At 44.6% G+C, this 27731-nt stretch overlaps 2 protein-coding genes across 3 annotated transcripts in view; both read right to left on the bottom strand.

The window, feature by feature from the left end:
- LOC125897313 (vascular endothelial growth factor A-like) overlaps window positions 1-27731 on the bottom strand; it is a 341071-nt gene that overhangs the window by 212435 nt on the left and 100905 nt on the right. The gene's annotated exons all lie outside the window — the stretch shown is intronic.
- lrfn5b (leucine rich repeat and fibronectin type III domain containing 5b) lies at window positions 57-21617 on the bottom strand. Of its 2 annotated transcripts, none has more exons than XM_049590470.1 (6): window positions 20664-21617; window positions 11624-12540; window positions 10664-10838; window positions 4613-4946; window positions 1902-2202; window positions 57-1773 (listed from the first exon to the last, which is right to left on the bottom strand). In XM_049590470.1, exons 2-6 carry the CDS (start codon window positions 12512-12514, stop codon window positions 1078-1080), a joined length of 2397 nt encoding a protein of 798 aa, XP_049446427.1. In that variant the 5' UTR covers window positions 12515-12540; window positions 20664-21617; the 3' UTR covers window positions 57-1077. The 2 variants fall into 2 exon arrangements, with proteins under 2 accessions (XP_049446427.1, XP_049446429.1); XM_049590472.1 differs by lacking the exon at window positions 20664-21617 and adding an exon at window positions 15070-15432.

Here is a 27731-nt window from a genome sequence, read left to right as displayed (position 1 = left end):
TTCTAAAGTGGGAGAATTCAGAAGCTGGAAATGAGATACGTCTGAGTGTGTTCCCTTTTATCACTGGTTTATTTATACTGGTAAACATCAAACAGAAACAACAGCAAAATCAAGAGCCGACGTCCTCCCATACTTGTGATTATCGTTTCTCTTACATCGACAAGTTAATTTACAATGGTTGTCATCGGCGTGACATGATAACGTCAGTACGTAAAAAATATGGAAATGCACCATTCCTCTGGATCTCATCCACACCTGGTATCAGATTACTTCCCCCACCTGTCATGCTGTCGGTGTTGGCTCAATTGTCGCTCAAATCAGTCGTGACAGGAATCCTATCAGGGTTGAGTCTTTATGTAATTATGTGATAAAAATGTATCGATTCAAACCGGAGGGCAGTATTAGGCTCGAGTCGACTTGTGCCACAAAAATACTGCATTGTGCTGCGTCTCGGGAGTGTCGGGATGAAAAGATGGAGCGCTGTCTGTCTACTACATTCTGTTCCAACACCTCTGGGATGTAAAGCACATTCGTAATCTCCCCAAACCACCGCCAAGGTAATTAAGACATGTCACCGTTTGTGTGTAGAGCTGGAGACAAGAATCATGTTCAGAGTCTACAGAGATTGTATCACTTTCAGTAACAGGCAATGAGACCGCGAGTATAATAACCCCTCCCCTGTGTGCTTCTTTCTTTGTTATAATACAGTATGTCCAGGTTACTGCATTCAATACCACATGGACACTTATGGTTGTACTGAGATATACAGCATCTCACACAACTTAACATTTTTGTACATGAATTTGTTTTATACATCGTTGTGCCTTTCATCAAAGTTTGATCAAACGTCGTTGCAAAGACGACTTTGATAGGTTATAAGGTAGAAAACAAATGTGAAACGTTTCCCATAACCCTGTACGCCTGCCTTGACCCCATACACAGTATATGAGGGAAGCTTACAGGTCCCTCAGTAGAGAGCGCACAAGCTCAACACAAGGCGTAAAATCCCTGTCTGTTCCACAACGGGCCACAAATCCAATCCAAGAAAACAAGAGAACGCAGGTCATAAACTCCAAATCATAAAGTGCTCTCCAGAAGCCACTCAGACCTGGAGAGCTTGTCCCTGGCCCGGTGAATGTTTGTCGTGCCTTCCAGCTGCGGCAGCTCTCCGCTCATTGACAGGCTACGCTTGGAGCGCAGGCTGGCCCCGGGTTTGGGGTAGGCCAAGTAGCACCGCTCCCTATATGAGTCTGCGTTAAGGGAGTGCCTGCGGTTCACCCTCACCCCCCCTGCAGGCACAGTCATGTAATGTCGAGCGGCCTGTTGGGGCCGTGGACCCCTGGGAACAGCAGTCCATTTGGTGGGCTGGCCAGGAACAGCCAGAGCAACGGCTGTGGTCATTTTAACCTCTGACGAGTTATTCCGGTTCATGTTATCCAGCTCGACATCTGCCTGAGCTTCGGCTCGGCGAGACTCTGAGGGTTTGGGCGGAGCGCTGGAACGTTTGGGTCTTGGGGCGCCCGGGGAGGCCGGATGCCAGCTGTGGCTGGCAGCAGAGGTAGAGACAGTGCAGTCAGGGACAGAGGGTTTGGTGGTGGCTACAACAACCGGAGGTCGCTGCTTGGCTGGCTCTGCGGGCGGCAGGGCAACTCGGAGGCACTCCTTGTCATTCTTCTCTGGACGCAGGACCTGCTTGGACAGGGACTTGGGAATTCCACAGCCTTGTAGTTGTCCATCACTGCTCAGTGACCGAATATCCCCCATCTCTAGAGCCTGACGTGACAAGAGAGAAGTATGGGAAGAGAGAGAAGAATGAAATTCTATTAGACGCCCCTGATTCAATATCAACAGAAATAATGAACAGAAAAAGAACAAAACAGAAGGAATCATGCCAAACTGACCTTATCTGCATCTCCTTGGTTACACACCCGGTAGCGCACAATGAGGAAGATGATAAAAGCGAGCACTGAGGCCACAATAATCCCTCCGATGATAACCACAATAGTGCCGCCAAGAAACTGAGACTGCATGAAATGGCATCTCAGGTACTGCGGCTCTGTAGTGAAGTGGATACAACCTATCACCCGGGTGGCGGTCAGCGAGGTCACCTGGTCATCGTAGATGGCCAGCACACACAAGTCGTAGTGCGTTCCAGCCGCCAGGTTGTTTACCAGGATGCTCTTACTGGTGGGGGGTATCATCCTGTGGAAAAAAGAAGAAAGGCTTTGTGAGTTGTGAGATTAGGGATGGTTATATGAAAGGAAACAGAAGCAAATCAGATTATCCAGCTTATTGTTTTGTGTGGATAAAATGACATGACAATCATTTATCTCTCAGGGGGCTATTTAAGATCTGTCTAGGCATAATCTTTTGTGACATTTGATTTATTTTCTGCCAGCATCTTCGCTGATAAAAGGTTGCTTTCAGTCCTTATGTTTACAACATCAGGATTACCGAGCCAATTCTTTAATGTCTCCAGAATTCGGTAGCCGCTGCCAAGCACCATATGTGAAGTTGACTTCGAAGTTCCTTTGGAAAAAAGGGGTCTTTGCGACAATCCTGTCATATCACAGTGATTAGCGCTAAATATGGAGTGAAAGAGGGCAGACATGAAAGAGTGCTGTGTACGCCAGTTTCTCAGATGGGCATGTGCGAAGCCTCTGATGCTTTTTGTAAAACACTGGCTGACTACTCTTTCATCTTCCTATCAGTCCGCAGCTTAGTGCTGACATTCTGTTTTGATTTTGTTGATTAAGCATTATCAAGGTTTTGCACATAGTAAACGATACACTCCGGCGAGGGGGGGATTATGAGTCGAAGAATGGGAGTCAGACGCAGTGCATTAGTCTGTCTTCCTGATAGGATTAATAGACACCACAAATAATCATGTCGACAGCCAAGTCCAGTTCTTAATGACTAAATATCTAAAGGGATTTAAGCAATCAAAGCAGACTATGGAGGTAAAGAAGGGGTCAAGGAATTTGTAATAATGTGATTCCAATCATCTTAAGTTTACTGGCATACGTTCAGATTCAGATTTAAGGTTTGTGTACGAGATTAAAGTCACACTTTGACGAGTTTCAACCAGCTTTGTATCACAACAATGTCAGTAGTATGTGTAAATGAACTGTGGTACACTTCCATCTTGCCAGTGCCCAGATCTCTGTGGTCATTTGTCAGCGAAAAACAACAGATCGTATTTCCTCATTTTTGTATGCCGCAACCGCCGCCACGGACACGAAGAGTATGGAAGCGGATCGAGAGACGCACGCCCCCAAACAGACCAAATGGTAAAATTAGGCAGTGCTAATCTAATATTAGACATTATACGGAGTCCCGAAATTGCTGAAAGTTTTTTTTTTTTTTTTTTTTTATATCTTGTGTGCGCAGAATAATTATCTTGTGCGCACAAGTTATTATCGTGTGGGAACAAGTTTATTTGTCTTGTGAGAACAAGTTTTTAATCTTTTGGGAACAACTTATTATCTTGTGAGATCAAGTTATTATCGTGTGGGAACAAGTTTATCTTGTGTGCACAAGTTATTATCTTGTGGGAACAAGTTATCTGTCTTGTGGGAAAAAGTTATTTATCTTTTGGGAACAAGTTAATCTTGTGTGCACAAGTTATTATCTTGTGGGAACAAGATATTCATTTTGCAGGACCAAGTTATTTTCTTGTGGGAAGTAGTTAATATCTTGTAGTAACAAGTTATCTATTATTTGGGAACAAGTTAATCTTGTGCGCACAAAATAATTATCTTGTGGAAACAACTTATTTGTCTTGTGGGAACAACTTATTATCTTGTGAGATCAAGTTACTACGTGGGAAGTAGTTAATATCTTGTAGGAACAAGTTCTTTAACTTTTGGGAACTAGTTAGTCTTGTGTGCACAAAATTACCTTTTGCACACAAATTATTTTATTTGTAGGAACAATTTTATTTCGTCTGCACAAGTGATTGTCTTGTCAAGTGTGTCATGATTTTAGGGGCTCCGTAGCTTTGCCTATTTCTTGCCTAAAATGTCTTCAGACACATTTTATTGCACTGTTTGGCTGTAACATGAGAGTTTGTAAACAGGAAGTGGATAATACTATTTCCTCTCTTGTAAAAATGGAGGTTGAAAAAACTCAGATTAAACTGTAAGGCAGTGCTGATCACATATAAAGTAAGACTCAGTTATTTTGTTACCCATTTCTCACCTCAGATATTTTCAGAAACATTTTTTTACTGTTTAATGTGAGATCATTTGTGAGCAACCTGTTGTTTTTTGGATGAGCAACTCACATTAGGTTACCCACCAGCATGAGTGTTTGTTGATCCTGTGAAGCACAGTGCATTCTGGTAGTTGTAGCTTTTCCACCTCTAGAGCAAAAGCAAATTCCACAGCCCTTTTCTTCTGTTTTCTTTGGTAATATAGCAACAATTTCAAAATGATTTGTGTCTTTCTAATGCACAGAGCCCAGTTTTATGAAAAGAGCATTTCTCCAGCATTGAAATAACATTTTAAACTGGCCAGTATTTTAAGGAAAGGAGCATTTTCCTCTTTGTGATTGAATTGTGAATTGTGATTTCATGCTTTATATCAACCCCACAGGTCAGGTATAACTTTACCTGTAAACCAGTGAATCATCATAGGTGCCATTATACTGGATCTGGAACATGCGTATTCCAGGAATACTCCTCTGGAAGTTAAACTTGACCATGGCCGAGGTGGACGTGGCCTCAGCAATCACCACTTTCTTCTCCTGGCTCGTCTTGGCGTTCCCCAGAGGCAGCCCTCCCGCCTCTGCCCCCGTTTTAGTCACCGTGGCGATATCTGATGATCCGGGGTCGGGCTCCTGCTCTGCGACTGTGTTGTTGGTGATATGAGGGAGTTTAGCGATGACCAGATCCACCGTCTGCTGGGCCTCCCCTGCTGGGTTGGAGGCCACACAGGTGAAGGAACCTGGAACACAAACTAAATCCATTATGGTCCTTCCTGATATTTATTGTGATTCACAGATAAGCGCTGCGAACCACACAGCATTAAAGGGGAAATAAAATCATATCTGAGATAACATCTCGTGTGCACATGATAAGAAAATATTATCTTCTGAGGATTCAGAGGCTCAGTAGTATGTTTTGCTTTCTTGCAGAGAGTGAAATGATAAAATTGATACTGTTCTCGTATTTTTTTGTAGCGATTGACTTTGCTTAGCATAAAGACTGGAAGCACAGGGACACAGCCAGCTGGGCTCTGTCCAATAGGAATTAATGGGACGGTTAATCCCCAGATCAAAAATCCATATTTTCCTCTTACCTGTAGTGCTGTTTGTCTAGATTGTTTTGGTGTGAGTTGCTGAGTGTACGAGACATCAGCTGTAGAGATGTCTGCCTTCTCTCCAGTATAATGGAACTAGATGTCACTCAGCTTGTGGTGCTCAAAGCTAAAAAAAATTTAAAAACTCAACAACAATGTCTCTTTCCAGAAATCATGACCCGATTACTCAAGATAATCCACAGACCTAGGAACTACTTTCTTTCTACCAAACTACACCCAACCATATCACTGCGCAGAAAGAAGTGTGCATCTACTGTGAGCTCACCTAGCACCACTGAGCTAGCTAACGTTAGAGCTCAGCTGAGAAGGACGCCATTAATGTTTACGTAACACACTAGCTGTGTCTCAATTCAGAGGCTGCAGCCTTTGAAGGACGCGGCCTTCGTGGTCTAAATCGGCCACATCCTTTCAGCAAAACCAACCAAAGTCTCTGAAATGGGATGGTCTGGTCTGTGGAGGATTTCCTGGTTGCACCACCAGTTGTTCTCACCCTGACCAGTTGACGTTACTGTTACCTAGCAACCAGCTGCGCTTGATGAAAGGAGTAAGCTAGTAAATTAGTTAAATTAGCCCTAAATCATGGACCTAGAGATTGTTATTATATTGTTTCATACTTGAGGAGATGATTCACTGCCAGAAACACCTCCATATGATATATTTCAGGCTGATGGACCATTTTCAGGTAAACATATTAAATTAAGACTGTTTAGCTGTGTGTTTTTAGCTAACAGTAATGTTAACAACAATTAGCCGTTAGCTAGTTAACAATTGTTAGTTAACTTAATATATAATCCTCATAGGTGTGCAATGCATGTTGGGATAGTCTGGGCCACAAAGGATTCATCTGTTGCATCCTCCAAATTCTGGGAAAGAAGGCTGCTTTTGAAGGAGCCTTCAGACAGAAGGGTCCATGTCATTGGTTCGACAGCCCATTGGTTCGACATCCCATTAGTCTGACTGTCCGCAGTGCTGAACGGCTCGCGGCGGGCGTATGGTGTGCCACGACCGGCTTGAGGCGGAGCAGGCTCACGGCTTATGTGTTTGCCACTTTCTTTTTCATTTTAACCCACACCATGATCTTTTCCTGACCCTAACCAAGTGGTTTTTGTGCCTAAACCTAACCAGACCTTAACCACAGGGCATCATGATGATTTCGGAACGGACTTCGGAACAATGAGTTTAATATGGTCGGACCAATGGGCTGTCGAACTAATGGGCAGTTCCCAGACAGAATGGGACGCTTCAAATGCAGCCTTCGAAGGCTGCAGCCCCTGAGCTGAGACAAAGCTAATGTCACAAGCACAAGCCTCTCGTCCATGAGTAGATGCACACTTCCTTCTGCGCAGTGACATGGTTGGCGGGTGTAGTTTGGCACTTTGGCACAAGCTGAGAGCCATCTAGTTCTATTATATTAGAGACAAGGCAGACAGCTCTACGGCCGATATCTCCAACTCCCACGAAAACAGTAGAGTGCGCCAGTAAACCTGGAACTCCGTTAGCATTTTTAGCACTTCCGGTTCTCTCATCTAAAAGTAAATACGTTTTTTTGAATGGAATTTTGGTAAAATGCCTCAAATAAGGTCTGTGGTTAACAAAAGCTTAAGTGAGTTTCAGGTTTTGTTCTACGACATAAAACACATCAGTAAATACCCTACTTGTGAATTTTGAAGCTTTTACGTGTCGTAAAAAAGGCGGTTGCTAACAAGATGCTCAATACGACTACAAATCCTGTTGGGGACATTAAACGTCATCACCCCCGAACAGGCGAGAGTGCTGGCAGTCCGCCATTACAGCTTCTTATTTAGCTTCAACAGTCCGATTTCCCCATTATACAATGTTTTTAAAATAAAGCGGCCGAAATCAGTTGAAAGCTTAGTGGCGGTGACGTCAAGAGTCATGCGACCGTGGAGTAGTCATGTAGTCCGTTAAAACCTAACGTTAGCTTTTTACTTCTGGCGATCGCATTTAAGCTTCAAATGTGGTATGAAAGGTGTTCATATGTGAAGATTATCTCACTGAACAAAACCTGTAAGTATCATAAACTTGTGTTAGCCACGGAGCTTATTTTCGGACATAATCCAAAACGCAATGCAAAAATCACATTCACTTTCTCTTCCGGGAACCAGCGCAATGCTAAACTTCCGGGTTTTGACGTCAGCCCTGGCACACTCTATTGTAAGGTTTACAAGTTAAGATAGTTCATATGTTTTAGTAACTTGCTAAAAACACATTTACAGTGTTTCTACTGTTAATTATTTATACATTTATGTTCACAGTTATTTACATTTTAAAACGTTCACAGCAGCATTGTTAAAAACATTTAACAAATTGTTAAATAATCTGCTGGATCTGCCTCAGTAACTCTCTCACACATTTACTTCAGTCTAAGTCCTTTTAGTGTCTCATTGGTTAGTTCAGAGACACATGACCCATAACAAGGAAGTGTAACCAGGAAGTGTGGTTGTTGTGAAGCTGTGAAGTGTGGAGAATAGTAAAGTGCTGCTTAAGAGAATATCTGTCTCCATCCTGCTGTGTACGCTCAATAAGAGTGACCCAACCACCACACATCGAACCCATATGCTACACAATTTAGACTGATAAACAGCACTACAGGTCAGAGGAAGTGGAAGTATTTTTTGAGTTTGGATTGAACTGTCCCTTTAAAGTTGCAATAAAACATATCTATGCAAGTTAACATCCTGTGCACACAAGATGAAATATTATCTTTTGGGAATTTAGTGCTCTTATATCTGTCTGGCAAATACACTGAAAGGCTACAGCCATTAGCCTGTTAGCTTAGCTTAGCATAAAGATTGAAGGCACAGGGAAACAGCTAGCCTGGCTCTTTCCTAAAGCAATTCGACTTGCCTACCAGCACCTCTAAAGCTCGCTAATTAACAATTTATAAGTCTTTTGTTTAACCGATACACAATCTTAGCATGAAAACAATTAATGTTTGTACTAGTGGAGTTAACTCATCAACACAAGTTTGTTCCCAGCTAAGAAATGGTACGGCTCATTAATCTTGGAAAACCACAACTCGTCATTTTTACACTTATGTGTTTGTATGAATTAAACAAACATGATCTGGCGTGGTAATTAGGGAGCTTAACAGTGCTAGAAGGTGGATTTTGCCAGACTAGCTGTTTCCCTCTGTTTACAGTCTGCTAGGCTAATTGTTAAGCTAACCAGCTGCTGGCTGTGCTGTAGCTTCATATTTAACAGTGCTGCGGAACTCTGGAGAAGATAGTTGATGGTTGAGTCTCAGTCCCAGGTCCTCAAATACTGTTTTGTGTTGGTATTTGACAGTCTGGGTATGAGACTCAACAACAAACTAACCCTCTCCAGAGTTACATACAGCACCTTTAATGCACAGATATTAGAGTCGGATCAATCTTCTCAACTAATTCTCAGCAAGAAAGCAAATAATTTGGCATTTGTGAACATGTGATGGTTCAACCACTAAAACACAGGCCCCGTTTACACCTGGTATCACAATGCATCTTGAGGATCCGATCACAAGTGGACAGCTTTAAGAGCGTTTTCATATTAGGTACGATTGAGTCGCACCGTGCTCAAGTACGAGTCCCCCTCCTCAATACTCCTCTGTACCTCAACTTGCACATTAGTAATGTTCATTCATTCATTCATTTTCTGTAACCGCTTATCTTGTTTGGGGGGGCTGGAGCCTATCCCAGCTGACACTGGGTGAGAGGCAGGGTTCACCCTGGACAGGTCACCAGACTATCACAGGGCTGACACATAGAGACAGACAACCATTCACACTCACATTCACACCTACGGACAGTTAACCTGCCTGTCTTTGGATGCATGCAAACTCCGGACAGAAGGGCTCCCCCACCTGGGGTTTGAACCAGGAACCCTTGCTGTGAGGCAACAATGCTCATTAGTAATGTTGTTCCGTACAAATGTACACTTGCTTAATCATATACGTGACATTTGTTGTGCTACAATGTAGAAAAGGGTGCCGCAGACGGACACTGCCTCAGGGACTGACATCAGCAGGGACTGGCAGGGCAGCAGGATGAAGCTCTGCTCCTGGGCAGAGGAGGAGCTGCTGCTGTTGGGCTTGGAGCTCTCTTCCTCCCCCTGGAGCTCCGACTGCAGGTCGAAGGCGGCAGCAAACTCTGATCTGGGTCTGTCCACGGTGGACTGTGCTGCTGTCTGATATAGAGGTAAGGTATTAAACTCAGACTGTTTAAAACTCCTTGTAGTCCTTTACCTTTACTATGTTTTGGTACAATTGGTTTTTATACTTGATGTGAATTGTACCGGAATACACATGAACCAAACACTAGACCGCCTTTTCATGTGGATTTGGGCACAGATTGGCGTTCAGTGCCCGAGTACGGCACACAGTGTTCACACTAATCAAGTGAACTGGATGTTGGAGTGATGTGTTCTCAGATGCAGGCCTGATTCTCTGATGTGAAAGCCCTTTAAGTCTCCCTGTTCACATCTGGTGTTGGCATGTGTCTCCACATGTGTCTTGAGTGACCACATGTGATCGTATCTCACCTCCCCGCTTCTCAACAAATAAACACGTTCATCATTTCCATTTGCAGAGCCCAAATGTGTTGTTGTTTTTAACCAGCTGGAGGCAGCAATGCAAATCACCAGTGTCCAATTGTGTTTGGAAGGTTTGTTATGCTATATGCACACTTCAGCACCAATTTATTCATTTGCCTCGAGAGGACAGACTGCGGGCGGCTGAGGATGGTTTCGAGGAGAGATGGGGGTTCAACTAGTGCGGGCAAGCAGTATATGGCTCTCATACCACCATCACTGCCCACTCCAACATGGCGAAGACTACTTCAGTCGCAAAGGAAGTCGTTCCATCATCTTACAAGCTGTGGATCACCTCTTGGTGAGTAACACACACAAGCACATGCCTGAGAGGACATCAGCCGAGCAGGCGGTCCTTAAGTGTGGACACATTAGTGTACACGCTGCCTAAAGAATGTGGCCACATGCAGCTCAGACCACCTCCGAATGTGGTCTGAGCACATCTGTACTTAGAGCTGTCCACTTGTGATCTGATCACCAGAGACATGACGTTAACGCGGTGTGTAAACAAGACCATATAGATGTGAGAAAGTACAATTTTCTATACGACCGAAACATATCCGACAAGGTGAAAAAGTCACTTCATCCCCCTGTAACTTTAATCAGTGTGTGAGCCAACACTCTTCCACACTCTAAACTTTATCGCCTGATGTAGACAAGTACTTCAGCCCCTATAGTCTTCTGCGTACACGAGCAAACAACTAATTTTGTTCAGTCAACAACACAAGCACAGCCCCCGGGGGGAGTAAACAGACCGGAGTCCTTGACAGTGCTGATGAGGATGTCCAACGTGCCATCTGTGTGGACCGCGGCCCGGGAGGAGTTGGACATAAGGCGTCCGTCAGGAGCGATCCAGTGGATGATGGGGTCGGGGTCGCCCCTGGCCTTACAGCGCAGAGTCACACTCTGACCCTCCAAAGCTCGCAGCTCCTGAGGCAGAGGCAGGAGAGGCGGTGAGTGGGATGTTAAACACAGAGACACACTGATTTAATAATGCAAGAAAACCCCCAAAACTGGACAGACAGTTATCCTTTGTGCTGGAGGATCAGCTCAGATGTTATAATTAATGCCCTTATTGATGGTGTTGTTTTATTCCCTGTGAATATAACCAACAATTGATCATTGTCTTGATATTGAATTAGCATGCTTATGAAGGCAAGATAATCAATGTGACAGTACATTGCAGTGCATATGATGGAGTCCAAGTAAAACATAATTTCCTCTGCAATTATGCAAAGGAAATCGACTGAATGTAAATTAGGCGATATAGCTGTAGTTATTTGGCAAGGATTTGATCAGATAATTTTGTTTGGATGCATGAATCAAGGGCTAAATCACTGTGAGCCTTCCTGGCGTAATAAGAGCTTCGCCGCGGATCCGTCGTAAACCTGCAAATAGCTTTATTAAAATGGTAACTGAAAATCCTGCTAAAGAACTTCTCTAAGAACTCTCCACAGGCCACAGTTGGGCTCCATTTTTTAAGTCAGTCCAATATATTTTTACAATATTCAGTTAGCCGAGCGGCCCAGATGAGTCCCACACGTCTTGTACAGTAAGACTCTCCTGGCTCGCAAAGCTAATATTTGGTGTGACAGTCAAATAAAACACAAAGTGCCACCCAGGATTAAGTGAGTCAGAATCCAATGTCTGGCTCAGTGGGTGTAACAGTAGTTGTAGTGTCTTACAGTGCACATGGCTCAATTTGGAGGTTATACCTGAGAGTGCCTGGTGATGAGAGGAGGCTCACACAGGAACTCTTCCTCGGAAACTGTCCAGAAATAGCGTCCGGCGAGGTGCTGCGGTGAGGCACAGGTCTCCAGATCATCCTCCCTCCGCAACCTCCGCAGCCACAGCAGCTCACAGTTACACCTCAGCGGGTTCCCCCCGAAGCTCAGCGCGAACGACGTAGGCCCCATTATCCCAGAGGTGGCCAGGACCCCTGCTCTTTGGAAAATAGGGTCAGGTGGAAGCTTCTGGAGCTTGTTGGAGGTCACATCCAGCCTCTTGAGCTTCTGCAGCCCAGAGAAAGTGCCCTCTGGGATGTAGCTGAGCATGTTGTGGTCCAAATTGAGTGTGTGGAGGTTGGACATCCTCTGAATGGCCACCCATGGCGCACTCTCCAAGTTGTTGTAGGATAAATCCAGCTCTTCCAGCGCTGTCAGATCATTAAAGGCCCCGATCTGGATGTGTGTGAGCTGGTTGTTGTTGAGGATGAGGTGGTGCAGCTTGGACATGCCGCTGAAGGTGTCGTTGAGGATGCGGGCCAGCCGGTTGCTGTCGAGGTGAAGCGCTCGCAGGTTCTCCAGGTCTTTGAAAGCGTGGGGCGCGATGGAGCCGATAGTGTTCCGAGAGAGCGTCAGGTCCACCAGCTTGGTCATGTTGGCAAAGTCTTTGCGTTTGATGCTGGTGACAAAGTTATCCCCGAGACGCATCTCCACCGTGTGCCTGTCGATGTTCGGGGGCACGAAGAGGAGCCCCTTTTTGTCGCACAGAGTCGCCAGGTTGGGGTTCAGCACCTGGCAGACGCAGCGTTTGGGGCAGATCTGAACTTTGTGGGCCTTCACAGCCACACCGAGGACTATCAGATAAACCAGGAGAGACTCCATTTGGCTCTTCAGTCAGGTTAATACACCTAAAAACATCAGAGCAGAAAGAAAGAAAGAGAAAGGCGTGTTATTCATTTAGCTTTTAAAGGGATTCTTTGCCGCTTTCAACCAGCTTTGTATCATAACAACGTGGGTCGTATGTGTAAATGAACTGTGTTAGTAACTACTGTATGAGTGAATTGACGACCCCTCACACGACATCCATTGCACGTCTGTCCTTCCTAAAAGAGGGATCTCTCCTCTGTTGCTCTTCCTGAGGTGTCTACCTTTTTTTTACTCATTAAAGTTTTTTTTGGGGAGTTCTTCCTTATGCACCATGAGGGTCCAAGGACAGACAGGATGTCGTATGCTGTAAAGCCCTGTGAGGCAAATTCTGATTTGTGACATTCGGCTGTATAAATAAGACTGAAATTGAACTGAACTGAGTGACATATTTTAGCAATGTTACATTTTATATTCAATGCATAACAGTAACAGTTCAGAACAACCGATAAACTGTACTATTAACTCAGACAGTGAACACAATAACTGCAGCATGTTTGTGTGAAACGAGCGATTTGGATGAATTTTAAGCAGATTACTCTGTGTGAATATTACATCAGATGAGATTTCCTGTTATTTTTAGGACCTTTTTTTATCTGATTCTTTGTCTGTATTATGTTTTATTTTATTTTGGCAATCATACATATTTAATAGGCTCCTTTTTGAACAAATATAGTGTTTTCTTCTTCCTAACATTTGGCCATTGTTCTTTTAGCTCTTTAGTTGTTTTAACTGTGTACTTTTCTAACGCAGGACGAGGCTCTGTGAATATAGCCTGTGTTCAGGTCTTCACCCTGCCCTTATCCTATTGTATTATCTTCATTTCACATCTTGAACGTGTAAACCTTAATGTAAGGTTTAAAAAATAACAATTTCATTGAGTTTCATTCACAGAAATTAATAAAATACCGAGATACAGGCCCACTGTATATTCTTTTAACTGTTTTCTTACATCACATAAAATCTAGAAGGCCCTGAGACCCCCCTTGAAAGTTTGGTGACCCCTAGTGAGGGCAGGACCCCCAGGTTGGGAACCATGGCCTAGATCTCCCTGCTCATTTGCAAGCATGCTTGAACTACAGATTGTACACCCTCATTTTTCATGCCCGCTCTTCAGACACAAAGCCCCGCTCTCTTTCTGTCTCTTAAACTCAGATCAAACCGTAAAACTAAGCAGCGCTGATCAAACGTGAGCCAAGATTCTGTTACTGCGTTGCTTATTTCTCACCTAAAATGTTTTCAGAAACACATTTTTAGCTCACTGTTTAACTCTAATACTGAATCATTTGTTACCAGCTGGCTGTCATACATTTCTTTAGACAAGCCAAAACCAACTGGCATTACTGTTGCATTCATGTGGTGTCTGTGTAATCGTAAAAATTAGTTCCTGACTGGAAATAATTGACATGAATGCCCCATCAATCATCAAGTTTCAACAACTTGGTTAGTCGAAAAATTTTGTTATGTGACTTGCCAACTAGCTGACATTGACGTCAAGTATACAGACACATGGCAGACAAAAGTAAATGTTTGGTTGATGGTAAGAAACTTTTTATTAAATCGTTTTGTATATCAATGTTTTGCTCAAATGTTGATATTAGGCTGTAACTGTTAGTTGGTGTCTACGCAGTGTTCAGAAATTTTAGTGTAAAGCGTCAGATTGGATTTACGAAAGCGCCCCTAGAGTGACACAGTTTAGTTAGTAAAGTTATTTATTAGCATGATAACAAGTCAGGTAAAGTAATATTGTAATAGTTTTGGTGAATCTACTGGTGCACAAATAGGTATCAACGTGTTTAAATGCTCTGAGCAGTAAAATCAGGCTGTTCTCATGCACTGTTTGTACATTTTCCTACAAAGAGTAACGCACCAAAATTTGTACATATCCCACATAATCATGAGCCAGGAATTTATTTATAACCCACGTACGCATTTGGGAAGACTGTGATCACATGACCAATGTGCTGAGGAGAATAAAGGAGGAAGTAGTCCCAGTAAGAGGCAGTGGTGGATGTGTCACAGAACACAGGACTTTCCCCACGTGACCAATGTTGGAAACAGGGGCGTAGCACTAACTTCTGTGTCCCCAGCCCTTCCGCTCTTGATCCATGTCTGGCTTACACACCCTTTACATAGTTTGCTTTCTTTCCCTTTCTCTTTTTCGGATGAGTTTTTCTTTTAAATCTGTCATCTGGAAAAAATTGTTACACAGAGAAACCTTGCACACTGATTCTGATGCATTTTATTGTTCTGTCCGTTGTGAAAATTCACAACACGTGACAAAATGAAAAGACACATTTCCTCCTTTGCCTCTCTCCACTGGAGTTACCTATCTGGCTGGCATCACTCCCTCCCTGTCTTTCATTTGGCACTGCAGCTACATGAAGGGGCGGAGCTGTCTACATCCTCCTCCTCGTCATCATCATCCACCTGAATATTATCTGTCAAACAACTTCCCATCTTGGGAAATGGGACCACACAACGAGCACGCGAACGCAGCATACATCACCCACCGGTGGGAGCATTTGTTGTTCCGGTGCGGCGCAGTACATTCCTAGTTGTAGGTTTTCAACCATCCTCTTGAACAAAAGTTAATCCCACAACCCTTTTTCTCTGCTGTCTCTGATTTGGCACCAATTTTAAAAGTATCCGTGTCTTTCTACAGCATAGACAACCCAGTTCCATGACAACACCATCCTTCCAGCAGTGAAATGCATCTTAAAAGAATGCAAAGCATGAAATCTGTGATTGTTGTTTGTATCATTTTCATCAGACTGTAATTTCTGGGTAATCACATGAGCACTGAGACTTCCCCCTTTAAAAAGGGAACTGGGGGATTCTGCTGTGTAAAGTTAAAGCTTTTCCGCTAGATTTGAAACCCCATCATTGCCAGCTCACAGCTGAGATTTACAGAGAGTCCAAATTCTAAGCAGGAAGCTGAGCAAGTCAATGCCTGAACAAACAATAAACGCTGTGCAATTAGACATGAAACTAATTAGTCACCTGCAGACTTGAGAGTGAAACATCCCCGGTAATCTTGTATGATTTTTGTGACAGCTCTCCTTTTTAGCCCCTGCTCCCCCCGATCGTACTTTTTTGATATGATAATGCCGGTCCTTTTATGTTTGTGTACAGAAGGATGAAAGTCTAGACTGGCGGTCCAGGGCCTCGTCAGAATTAGACTGATATCTCCCAGGATCATATCACCAGTAGGAAGGGATGATTGGGCCCAGCGCCTCGGCGAGGATGTGCTATGCCTCGCTATTGATTTTCTCTCTGCTCTCTCTGCTGCTACTCTTACTTATGACACAGCTGAGATGGGGGATAAGGAGGGATCCATTTGATGAATCCTGAGACCTTGTCAGGGATATAGCATGTCATAAAACTAAGACAGTGGAGATCCGATCACAGCTCTGCAGGTGCGCTGCACAGTGTACCAGAGCGCCAGTGACATTAGCTGTGATTATTTTTAGAACTGAAATTTAGTGTCATTTTGGTAGAACATGCAATATTCAGCCCTCTGGGTGTCCCATTACAGCACACAGAAAGGAACACCAATCCGATCAAACACGGGGAACAAGAGATCCAATCCCACAACTGTAGTAAAAATACAAAGGCTAACCTTTAAATACAGAAGAGAACGGCTGATTTATGATTATAGCTTTCTGTGGTCTGCTGGTAATGTCTCCATTGTCGACATCGGGTCTTGGAGAGTGTGCATAAAAATCTTGCCTCAGCAAAGAGCCTGCCAGCTGAGTGCCTTCATGCTTCAAAAAGCCTCTCTTGCACTGGAGCTGTGACACACAACTCAAGGTGTAATAACCTTGACAGTCGGAGGATGAGGAAAATATCATGGAGTAAAGAAAACATCAGAGGAGATGGGAGTGACATGCGTGCCACATGGGGGCATGTGTTTAATGTGAGGAGGGGAGTGGAGGATGCCTGGTGGCGTCCGCTGACAACAGTTGCGTTTTGACAGCTGGGTAAAATGTATCACAGCCCGAGAAGGAGGCAGAGGAGAGGTCGCCTTAAAATGGCCCATAATAGCAAAGGGAGGAATGATATCATTGGAGGGAGCACGCCGGGTGTGACATTTTCATGAATACTGCTGATGGAGCAGCGATGAATCAATGTCTTTCTCGACCCATTTTTTACAGGGGACAACTTCACCAAGTCGCACAAGAGCCCCGTTTGGTGGATTGCAGCCTGGGGTGCAGTGGTGCAGAGATCTGAGCCGCTGAGCAAATGGACTGTGGAGTCATTATTAAATGTTGTCAAGACTCTCCTTAAAGATGGCAGATGACTTCAGTGTCAAGCGGTGCTGCAAAGCTACTGTATGTGTAGTGGTGCCTAAGTGGAAACTTCAATATCTACTCCATGCGTATCAGAGGAGAGCGTATAAAAGCTGAGGTGTAGGTGTGTTCGTGTTGGTGTGCCAACCACCTTCTGCTCTGACTCTGAATGGCATGGCCTCTGGATGTGCAATGAGGCGGAGAGGACCTGCTACTTCCAGACTCGAATGGCGCTGAAGACGTGATATTGATTCACTCTGTGGAGATGGGGCTTTCTTTTTTTTTCCGCCGCTGAAAACTCAGCCAAACGTGAAGAGAATGGTGGCAACGGTAATCCCTACAAAATTCGCTCTGTGAGGACAAAAGGACAGCCCCCCTCGCTGCTGAGACGAGGCCGGAAATGTCTTCCGCTGTCTCCCCTAATTTGCATTTAATTATGGTTGATCCACGGAGATTTGCATAACAGGTTGCACTCATCAGGTACATGAACAAATAAGTAGATAATCAATCAATGCATTCATCAATCACGCACTTCATCTTTAAATGTCACACCCCCAGAAAAATCATTATCCTCCAGGTTGGGCTGTTCATTATGGTGAGGCGATTTGGGAGGGCCACGAATAAACAAGAAAACAGATAATCTCGTGATGCATTAACCATAATCTCCTTCCCAGTCAATCAAATGTTCGTTTACTACCTCTGAGCGGCTCTTTTCGCCCTCGGAGGACACAACAGACTGACAGCACACACCCACACACGCACACCGGTGGGTGGATTTGTGCCTAATAGAGGTAGCTCACTACACAACAACCCCCAGCAATGGAGACAGACATTCATGCGCAGCAGCAGCAGCAGCAGCAGCAGTATACTGTAGGAAAGGATATCTATGGTCTCCCTGGGGCAGCATTCGCCAAGAAAAGCCTTATGCAGCATACTGCATGCCAATCGTCCGGTGAGGTAATGGGGGATATGTTTTCAGATGGTCTAACTTATGCTGGAGCTCATGTGAGAAAGTCTCTGCAATCCTCGTCTGGGCAGGGAGTCAGGGAAAGCAGCCCTTGCGAGGGGGGAAGTTAATGAGATGAAGTCTGCTTGGTATGCCTCCACGCAGGTCGACTCGATGGCAGTGTCTCGGCAGCGTCTCACCTGGGCTGCTCTGGGGGAAGCAGCCGGACGTCTGCCGCTGCCAGAAATAAGCTCTGTTGTGTCAAGGAGGTAAACTGATGCTGCAACATGATGGTAAAATGGTATCGACAAAGCAGTGAAATAGGTCCTCAGCCTGCCTGCCTTTATGAGACCAAATGGAGCTGCTGCAGCTGCTGGAGAGGATCATATTCTCACTGAGCTGCTAGAAATTCTGTTTTGTCGGGTAAATGCTGGTGTAGTCCGAGTCCAAACATCCTGACCAAACACTGATGCCGTTATGGAGCGTCTAACTAACACATCTGTGTTTGTGAATGAGGGTATGTGCTGCTGTGACACCCTTTTCCTACAGAGTCTGCCAATGTTAGAATGCGATAGCTCTTGGGTGACAGCCTTGATGCCATGGCAACACAGAAAACGTCAGTTTTGGGTGAGATGTAATCAGTGGCTCATTTTCAGATCACCTAATAATATTTAGAACAAAGAGCCCTCGACAATTGAGGTTGTGTTTGAAGGCCAGAACAGGCTCATTGTACCTTTTATGACCCTGCAGTGATGAGGAGAAAGGAGATTGTACACTCAGCTAATTTTGTGTTGGATTCAATGTTTGGAGTGACTGAATCATTACCGTTTTCCCCGGTCTTGCACGTAATAAAAACCTAAATGACTTGATGTAGCGCTCTGATGTAGTTGAAATTATTTTTCAGTCAGACAAGCTTGTGTGTGTGTGTGTGTGTGTGTGTGTGTGTGTGTGTGTGTGTGTGTGTGCCAGGGGTATAGCATACTAAGCAGACCCCACTGCATCAATAGAAGTGCTGTTCATCAGCATTTACAACTCCCCCTTGCAATTCCAAGTGTTTTCCTTCACACGCTATCACAGGGAAATTCAGTGATACCTTGATATGCTGGATATCTCGAGACCGGAGCGTCGGGTCCAACAGATAAACAAACAAACACGTTTCATATTTTAGATGCCGAGGCTGAGCGGGGGCCAAATTGAAATGCCGATCAGACTTTGGATCTTAATTCTTGCACCGTGGTGACGTGCCCTGATGTGAGGGGCTTATGACCTGGGATTTTCTTCCGGAAAGAGCAATGCAGAATCTGCGAGCACTGCCTCGGAATATCAATACGGCCTTGTCAAGTGAATATTTTCCACACTATTATGGGCCCACACGTCCATGGGCGTAGATATCAGGGGGGAGGGACACAAGGGACATGTCCCCCTCAATACTTAGAACATGAGCGTTTATATTTAGAGGACTTTTATTTTGATGAAAGTAAAGACAATAGCTGCATAAAATGTCAGTAGAATGCTCTGAATTTCCTGAATTTTCCCTGTTTTGCTGACGCAAAATCAAAACCTTGCACACGTCTCACAGTTCCTATCCAATTCCCAAGTGCAGTTTCAAGCACAGGAAGAAAAGGCAAAACCCTGACATCTCTCTGTGAACATACCATGCTCTGCTACATGGGGCCCTTTTCATGTTGCACTCTAAATCTGTGGAAATTAGGACAGCTGAAATGAAATCCGCGATCACCGTATGCACACTCATTTTACCTCTTCCACAGATCCTCAGGATCTTGAGTTTCTCCACCTCGCGCAGCAGCAAAATGGTTAAATAATGCATAATCTCCTTTCCTTATTGTGTTGTGTAATCAAAAAAAGCAACTCTCACACAGTGCATGCACACCACATGTGGACCAGGTGCAAGTTTACGACTGTCAGATCACCTCAAGTGTCTCAAATCTTCACGAAAAGCACAGGAACAAAAGCCTATTTTGCGGCGAGTAAGAAAAATTTGGGTCAGTGAATGTAGAGCTGGTCTGCAGAACAGCCTCGGCGCTGAGGAACCACACATCACTTCTCTGCTATCGGTGAAAGGTAGCAGCACATGAGCCACATCGCTGAGTGCATTAACATAGCACTGAGAGCAAATAGAAGCAGCAAAATGAGGCGTGGGCCTGATTTTACTGGTGTAGCAGTTACACTGGTGCCTCGGGCATTCATGAATAATAAGATCTGTGATAACTAACACTCGACGTAAGATATTATACCTCACCCTTCATACAAAAAAACCCCAAAAAAAACAAACCACCATGATCATATTTTCACCTGTCTTCATCAGTCACCTGGCAACATGTCCCCACTGCCCACACACTCACCCTGGTATCAGTTTTGTCACTTAGGCTCATTTAGACTTTATCACACCTTAATGACTGATGTGTGATTTGCATATCAGCACACAGAGCAGCAGATCACTGGATCCTCTGTGCTGATAAATGCACAAACAAAGAAACATCTCACATCTGAAATCTTTATCCGAGACACACAGAGAGGCTGAATAATGGCCACATTAGGCATGATGCTCAGCTTCACCTGTGGGGAGAGAGAAGCAGCACAGAATGCAGCCAAGTGGATACTAAAAATAAAAATTGCTATCTGACTAGGCGATTGAGGGGTTTTTTTTTGACCTTGCGGTGCAGGTCCTGGGCTGGTGGCCACAACCCCTGTCACAGGGGAGAATGTGAACCCTTTCAGATGGGTCCTGAGAGAAGTACTTCAAGTCAATATTGCGCCTCTTGAAAGACAGTCCCCCCCCCCCCCCCACCACCACCACCACCAAAGAGTTCAGAGCCCACAATGCACAGCAATAAATGATTGAATTTACCTTGCAGATGAAACATCCAGCCGAGTCAGAGAGGAGGGTGGGTATGAGCTGATGTCCTCCCAGGAGGGCTGAGAGCATTCCGCCTAAAATGGGACCGACGGTGCCTCTTGGAGATAATTCAGGTGTCCCGAAACACGCGTCTTGGCTCCTATAACATGTGACGGCCTGCGAAACCAGCGATGCCCTTCAAGAAATCCATGACCAGCATATAAAGGACGACTCCTCCGCCGATCCCGTCGCAGCAACCGGGGATATGTGCCTCAGCTTCCCCCTTCTGTCGTGAAAAACACAGTGTAAAACGCAACCTGAAGGGTCCCGGTGTGGCTGCGAGGCTGCAGCTGTGCGGGATCGCCTCCTACTGCGCATCCGCCTGTGTGCACCTCCAGAAGAGAAAACGCCTTTGTAGCGACAGGCTGCTTTAATATCTACAGCGCTGTGAGTGACTGGTGCTGTGCTGCTCAATCCAGCCAGATGTTCGTATCGCTTTCACGGGCTTTTGCTGGCGACGCAGGGCTCAGTGCGAGTTAATCCAGATTGACTGAAAGGTTGCTGCCATCATATGCCCCCCTCCTCCTCCTGCTCCTGCCCCCGGACTACTGTCAACCACCGACCCGGCTCCATTTCTGACCAGAGGTGCTGTGCTCGGAATGGTAATCAGTGCGCTCCGAGCTGCACAGAGACCATTTGTGTGCATAGACAGATGCAGTGCCTCCCAGCCTATCTCACAGGCAGGCATCATAATTTATTCATGTAGATTGAACTCTGCTGCACGAAAACGCAGTAGGTCTATAATATTCCCTCAGAATTACATGAACTAAGACGCACTCATAGCCAGTCACATTAAAAAGAGTCACACATTTGAGGCCTGAGCAAGACTTTTATTGCAAACCCACCCATCCCTTAAAAAATAAAACCCTTACTGCACAGTACTCTGCCACATAAAGCCAAATATAGCAGCCTATAGCTGAATACTCCTGCATGTATTACATAGATTATTGGCAGCAAAGTGTTGAGTTGGCTGAAACTTAAAGCCCTGGCTCCCCGGGGGTTTGCTTGGCACACGACCCGTCACTATCTGATTCAGTGATCCTGTGGCCTTTTGTGCAAGTTGGCAAAGTAGCCTGTATGTGCATGAGTCTGTTACGGTGCAGGAGACTTCTTGGACTCACCCGCTCCCCAGGGCCTCCTGGCACCGTGGGATAGGTGTTTGCTGTCTTCCCTGAGGATTTAGACTCCAGATCAATAGCTCTGTCCAGCTACAACACATCCAGTTAGGATCAATGGGAGTAGCTTAAGTGGTTTAAAGGGACAGATCACCCCTAAATTAAATATACATATTTTTCTTCTTTACTGTTGTGCTATTTAGAAACCTAGATTGTTTTGGTGTGACTTGCAGAGTGTTGGAGATATCAGCCGTAGAGATGTCTGCCTTCTCTCCAGTATAATGGAACTAGATGGCACTCAGCTTGTGGCGCTCAAAGTGCCAAAAAATACATTTGAAAATCAATGTCTCTTTCCAGATCATGACCTGGTTACCCAAGATGATCCACAGACCTTGTTGTGAGCAGTTTCATAAAGGAACTATTTTCTTTCTACAAAACTACAACAGCCTGCCAAGTCATCTTGCAAAACAAAGCGTGCATCTACTGCTAACTCACCTAGCACCACAGAGCTAGCTAACGTTACAGCTCAGCCGAGGAGGATACCATGACTGTTTAAGGCCCAGACACACCAAATCGACATCAAAAAACTAGTGGCGACAAAAGCTGACTGTTGTGTTGCCTCACGTCGCCTCTGACCCGGCCAAAAAATTGCACTGAACATACCACAAAGACTACAGCTGAAAGCTAACTAGCATGTGGAACGAGGTCACAGATACAAGCGGCCGATATGAGTTTCCTCCGTGGGGTGTCTGGGCTCAGCCTTAAGCACTATTCGGACGGGATTAGTTTTACATGGGCACGTGGGGTAATGTCACTTTACCACGGGACGTCGGTAATATAAATGGCCAATTCGCACGGGATAAGAAATATCAGTAAAACTACAACAAGTGGGAGAGGTAAATCCATTCATGCACCGCCGTTCCCTCCTGTCGTCATGTGCGTATGACGTTGCTTCCTGTGCGTACCACACTCGAACACACTTGAATCGTGTTCGTCGTAGGCCCACAGTACCTGAGGTTTCACACGGACTTGTCCGACTGTGAAGTGCAAAACTGAGTGCTTCTTCAAGAGCCTCCATGCTTGAAAATCCACGAAAAACCACTTGTAAACAGGATATGACGAAATATCTACACACATATTTACTGCTGGTCTATTCCCACGGGATTAGTATTACCTGAGGTAATTGTCCAGGACCCTTTTACAAAAGGTAAAAGTCACGGTAATCTTTGCTGATATCGTGCGGTAATGATTACTGACATGGCACATTCGGACGGGACTAAAATCTCTGGTAATTATTACTTTACCCCACATACCTATGTAAAACTAATCCCGTCTGAATAGGACTTTAGACATAGGGTGAGGATCTCGGACATCCAGAGGGAGCTCGGAGTAGAGCCGCTGCTCCTTCGTGTCGAAAGGGGTCAGTTGAGATGGTGTGGGTAACTGATCAGGATCCTCCTGGGTGCCTCCTGTTAGAGGTGTTCTGGGCACATCCCACTGGTAGGAGGCCCCGGGGCAGACCCAGAACATGCTGGAGGGATTATATATCTCATCTGGCCTGGGAACACCTTGGGGTCCCCCAGGAGGAGCTGGAAAGTGTTGCTGAGGAGAGGGATGTCTGGGGTGCTTTGTTTGGACTGCTGCCCCCACGGATAAACGATTGAAAATGGATGGATAAAGGGAAACCAGAAGACCGACAGGACAGATTCATAACACTAAATAGCCAGTTAGCACATTAACAACAGAACCTGATGTTGAAAGAACAGAGGATATTTACCGTGCGCTAGTGAACAATAAAACAATTACGAACTGTTTATACTAAAGAGCTCAATGACTAAAAAATAATCTTATCTTATGTAGCAAGTTTTTTCAATCTCACGCCCTCTTGACCCGATTCAACATGCTGAATTGGATGAAAAAGAGCCAACAAGAGCCGATGAGGGCCGGCTAGGGCAACTAGGGCAATGTCATTGAAAAAGTCTGCTCTCCTTACAATTTCATAGACTTTTTCATCGGCATTCTCTTGTTTACAAAGCTATTATTGGCCTTCGCGCAGCATACTTATATGTGTATTCATTAGCAAAAAAATAGAAAATGGCTCTGCTCTCCGTTCACAAGACATGTTTTATAGTCTGTACTGAGGGTACGCACAGAGTTTGGTAAGCTGGAATCTTCTGCAGAAGGATTTAAAGCTGCTCTTGTTGGTTACTCTCGGCCGTTTAAAACACTGTCGCAAGATTTTTGTACACAGTCGTCTATATGTCGATGTCGTGGTGTGTCTTGGCTGGTCTTTGTGATCATGTGTAGTTGCTGTTTTTGTGTTTTTTTTTTACGGTTAATTTCTAGCATACATTAACATAGTTTTTGGCTTTCCTTGTCGTTATCTTATTTTGTGTTTTATTTTGCTTGTTTTAGAGCTGTATATTTTTATTTTGTAGAGGTTTTTCTTGTTAAATTAAGGTTAAATAACTGTCGGTTTGGTGCATCAGGGCTCTTACATCTTGCACTATCACGAGCATGAGCCTCTCATCCATGAATCGATGCACACTTAACTTCTGTGCGGTGATGCGGTTGGCAGGTGCAAAAGAAAATAGTTCCTGCATGAAACTGCTCACAACAAGGTCTGTGGATTATCTTGAGTAACCAGGGCATGATGTCTGGAAAGAGACATTGATGTTGAGTTTTTCAGATGTATTTTTTGGCACTTTGAGCACCACAAGCTGAGTGCCATCTAGTTCCATTATACTGGAGAGAAGGCAGACATCTCTACAGCTGATATCTCCAACACTCTGCAAGTCACACCAAAACAATCTAGACTGATAAATAGCACCACAGGTGAGAGGAAAAGTATGTATTTCTGATTTTGGGGTGAACTCTCCCTTTAAAATGGTTATGCAGAAATGTAAAATAGAGCTATTTAATCTGTTTATCACACTGAATGTTTGTGCACAAACTCACTGATATCACATGAATGAGAAAGTGTTGCACTCGTGTTGGCTACCTGCACAAACACTCAGCAGAGTAAGTGCTTTTTCCAGCAGCCACAACAACATCCCAGCATTTTGCTGGTGGGAAGTGTTAATGTCAAGGCCTGCGTGTGGCCTCCTGTGAGTGTCTCATCGGAGTCATCATGAGCTGACACTTGCTGATATGAAATGACACGGACATGTCTTAGTTTTCTGCTGAGCTCCTTTACTGTTGTGATTCATGCCTCTCTCACAGACACACATCGCCCAGGAACTGTTGATAGGTGAGGCCATCCGTCCGTTCACCTGTCCGGCTCTTTATTTCCAAGAAGGAGCCCATGCTGTCCCGCGGTGGGTCGGCGATGCTGCGGCTCCACAGGGTCTCTGTGATCCCCAGCAGCTCACGCACACGAGCAGAGATGACCTGCGGGGCGCACAGCGGGGTTTGAGTCCTTTGATAAAGTGTGTGTTTACAGTATCTGTCACCTTCCTTTAATAAGGTAGTCCCACTGAGAGTGAGAGTGTCTACTCTTTCAAGGAGATCACACCGAGATTGTGGCATCATGGGAAGAAAGGTGACGGGGTAACACTCCCCAAAAACAAACGCATCAAAGGACTCACAGGCTAATATTCTCCACTAAATAGAGCACAGACAATTCTTTACTGAGTCCATCTATCTCCAGGTATTTCATTATCACTTTACACTCACCAAGAGACGCCGCTTCTTTTTTTTTTTTTAAGCCTCTACAGTAAAGCAGAGCTGAATACATAAAGGCGCTTTTAACCAATTTAGTCCTGACCTCTGGGAGAGATAAGAAAAACAGGCACTTTAACTGTAAACAGTATATATGTGATACAGCTGATCTGAGGTGTCTGCTGGCAGTGATGCTCGGTTATAACACGCAACTTTAATTGGATGTCACACCGTTCAAAGAAACAGTGTTAAAGTGCCAAATGGGAAGTGCAACTGAGTTGGCACAGACTAGACACCAGTTTCCAGTGTTTACGGTCCACTTAGAGCTAACTGGAGAGATCTTTTATCACAATGGAGGAGGCAACTAAAAATGATTTCTACAGGTTAATCTTTCTGTTGTTTATGTTTTTTATTGGTCCATTACTTTAACCTGGGAATGGTCAAATTAAAGGTCCAGTGTGGAGGATTTAGTGGCATCTGGCAGTGAGGCTGCAGAACTGAAGTTTCTCCTGTGTAGCTCAGCTGGCCACCAATGGTGTTAGATGCTGATATTTGGTTGAATTTAGGCTGTGATGTCAGATGTCCAAAATTCAATGTCAGGACAACCTCTAATGCCAACGCCAATCTAACAGAATAGAACAGTGACTTGTATTGTAAGCTTGTTAAGTATTATTAAGTTAAGAAAATCCAACGTCTTCCAAACATCTCATGCTAACGTCATCTTGACGTAGAATAACAATATTAAGTCTGAAGGTCTGACGGACAAAAGTCAAAGTCTGTAAAACGTCGTAACGATCGTCTGCACAATATGAAATTCTAACGTTATCAGGCATTTTTTTAAGATCATTTTTGGGGCTTTTTATTTGCCTTTGTTTGGTGGTGCGGTGGGGGTCCGTGGGTTGGAATCGAGCCTGTGGCCCCTGCAGTGAGGATACGGCCTTCCTTTGCACAGGGGGTGCCTGCTCTACCAGGTGAGCTAGTGGGTGCCTCGTGTTATTAGACATTTAAAATATCGTCAACTCAATTTTTATTGTAACCAAAATTTAACGTCTGATTAACTTAAGACTCCAAGGTCTTTCTGACGTCATTTTGATGTCTGGTGCCAGCTGGGATGCTGGCCAACGCAAAGGTGAATGCCCTTGCATTCTAAGTCTATGGGAAAATGTCTTTTTGGGCCCCATGGCATCATGTGATGTACAGTCGTATAATGAGACAGTGGGTCCCTGGGCCCAGACATGGAGACTTAATTTTAAGCCTCTTTTTGTTGTTTTGCATCTATTTGTGGTCATTTTGTGTCTCTTTGTGATTGCTTTGCTCCTTTCCATAGTCGTCGTGAGTCTCCTTGCAGCTATTTTTGCATCTCTTTGTGTCTCTCTGTGGTCATTTTGAGTCTCTTCCTGATTAGTGCATGTCTCCTTGAGGAACATTTTGCAGGCACAGGCCCAGGGGTGCCCTGACACTTTGAGCCCCTGGGCCTGTGCCTGATAGGCCTGTTCAGTAATCCATACATGCCTACAAGTTGTAATTTCACAGTTTGACCATTACAGAAATTTGCTTCAAAGCCTGGCCCACTTTCCGAGGGCCTGATCTAGAATCAGTGTTTGAATTGTGCGTTCTGAGTTACTGTAGAGCAACATCTATCGCTGTAGATGAGGACCCACTCTATATGTAGATATAAACAGCTCATTGTAAGGTAACAAAAACACAATGATTCTTATTTTAGGTGATTTTAAACTAATGAAAACATAGTTATGAATATTATACATCATTTTTGCCAAACAGATGCTCCTAAATCCTATACGCTGGACCTATAAGCAAAAATATCCATGCCACACAGTGCTGATGTTTTGTCTTACACGATGGCCAGCAAATAGTTGATATTACAGCTCGATGAAGTAGGCTGCATAAAGAAACAGTGTGTAAGATTTAGGGGAATAGTGGCATCTAGTGGTGAGGATTGCAGATTGCAACCAGCTGAAACGTCTCTCACTTAGAACGACCTAAGTGTTTATAGTTCAGGAGGTTTTTCGTGGGAGCTGAATTACCCATAGAGATCTCTTCCTTGCCAAAACAAATGAACTAGCTGATTAAAACTGGTATAAACACTGAATAAAGCAGTTTCATGTTACAAATCAGTGTTTCTCCGACACCGTTCGGCTTGTCACAGATGGGCCACAAGCCCAATACCTGCTAATGTGTGCTCAGCTTTTTTCTCTGATAACTTGATTACCAAGGGGCTGAATTA

Source organism: Epinephelus fuscoguttatus, linkage group LG11, assembly GCF_011397635.1.
Source record: "Epinephelus fuscoguttatus linkage group LG11, E.fuscoguttatus.final_Chr_v1".
Classification (NCBI taxonomy): domain Eukaryota; kingdom Metazoa; phylum Chordata; class Actinopteri; order Perciformes; family Serranidae; genus Epinephelus; species Epinephelus fuscoguttatus.
This window is presented reverse-complemented; position numbering and strand designations above follow the sequence as displayed.

Excerpts from the sequence above, each read along its gene's own strand:
- lrfn5b (XM_049590470.1), bottom strand. The coding sequence starts at position 12,514 with ATGGAGTCTCTCCTGGTTTATCTGATAGTCCTCGGTGTGGCTGTGAAG. Across the intron at positions 4,947-10,663 it reads CAGCACTGTCAAGGACTCCG|GTTCCTTCACCTGTGTGGCC; the intron begins GTCTGTTTACTC and ends TTTGTGTTCCAG. Across the intron at positions 2,203-4,612 it reads GATGATTCACTGGTTTACAG|GATGATACCCCCCACCAGTA; the intron begins GTAAAGTTATAC and ends TTTTTTCCACAG.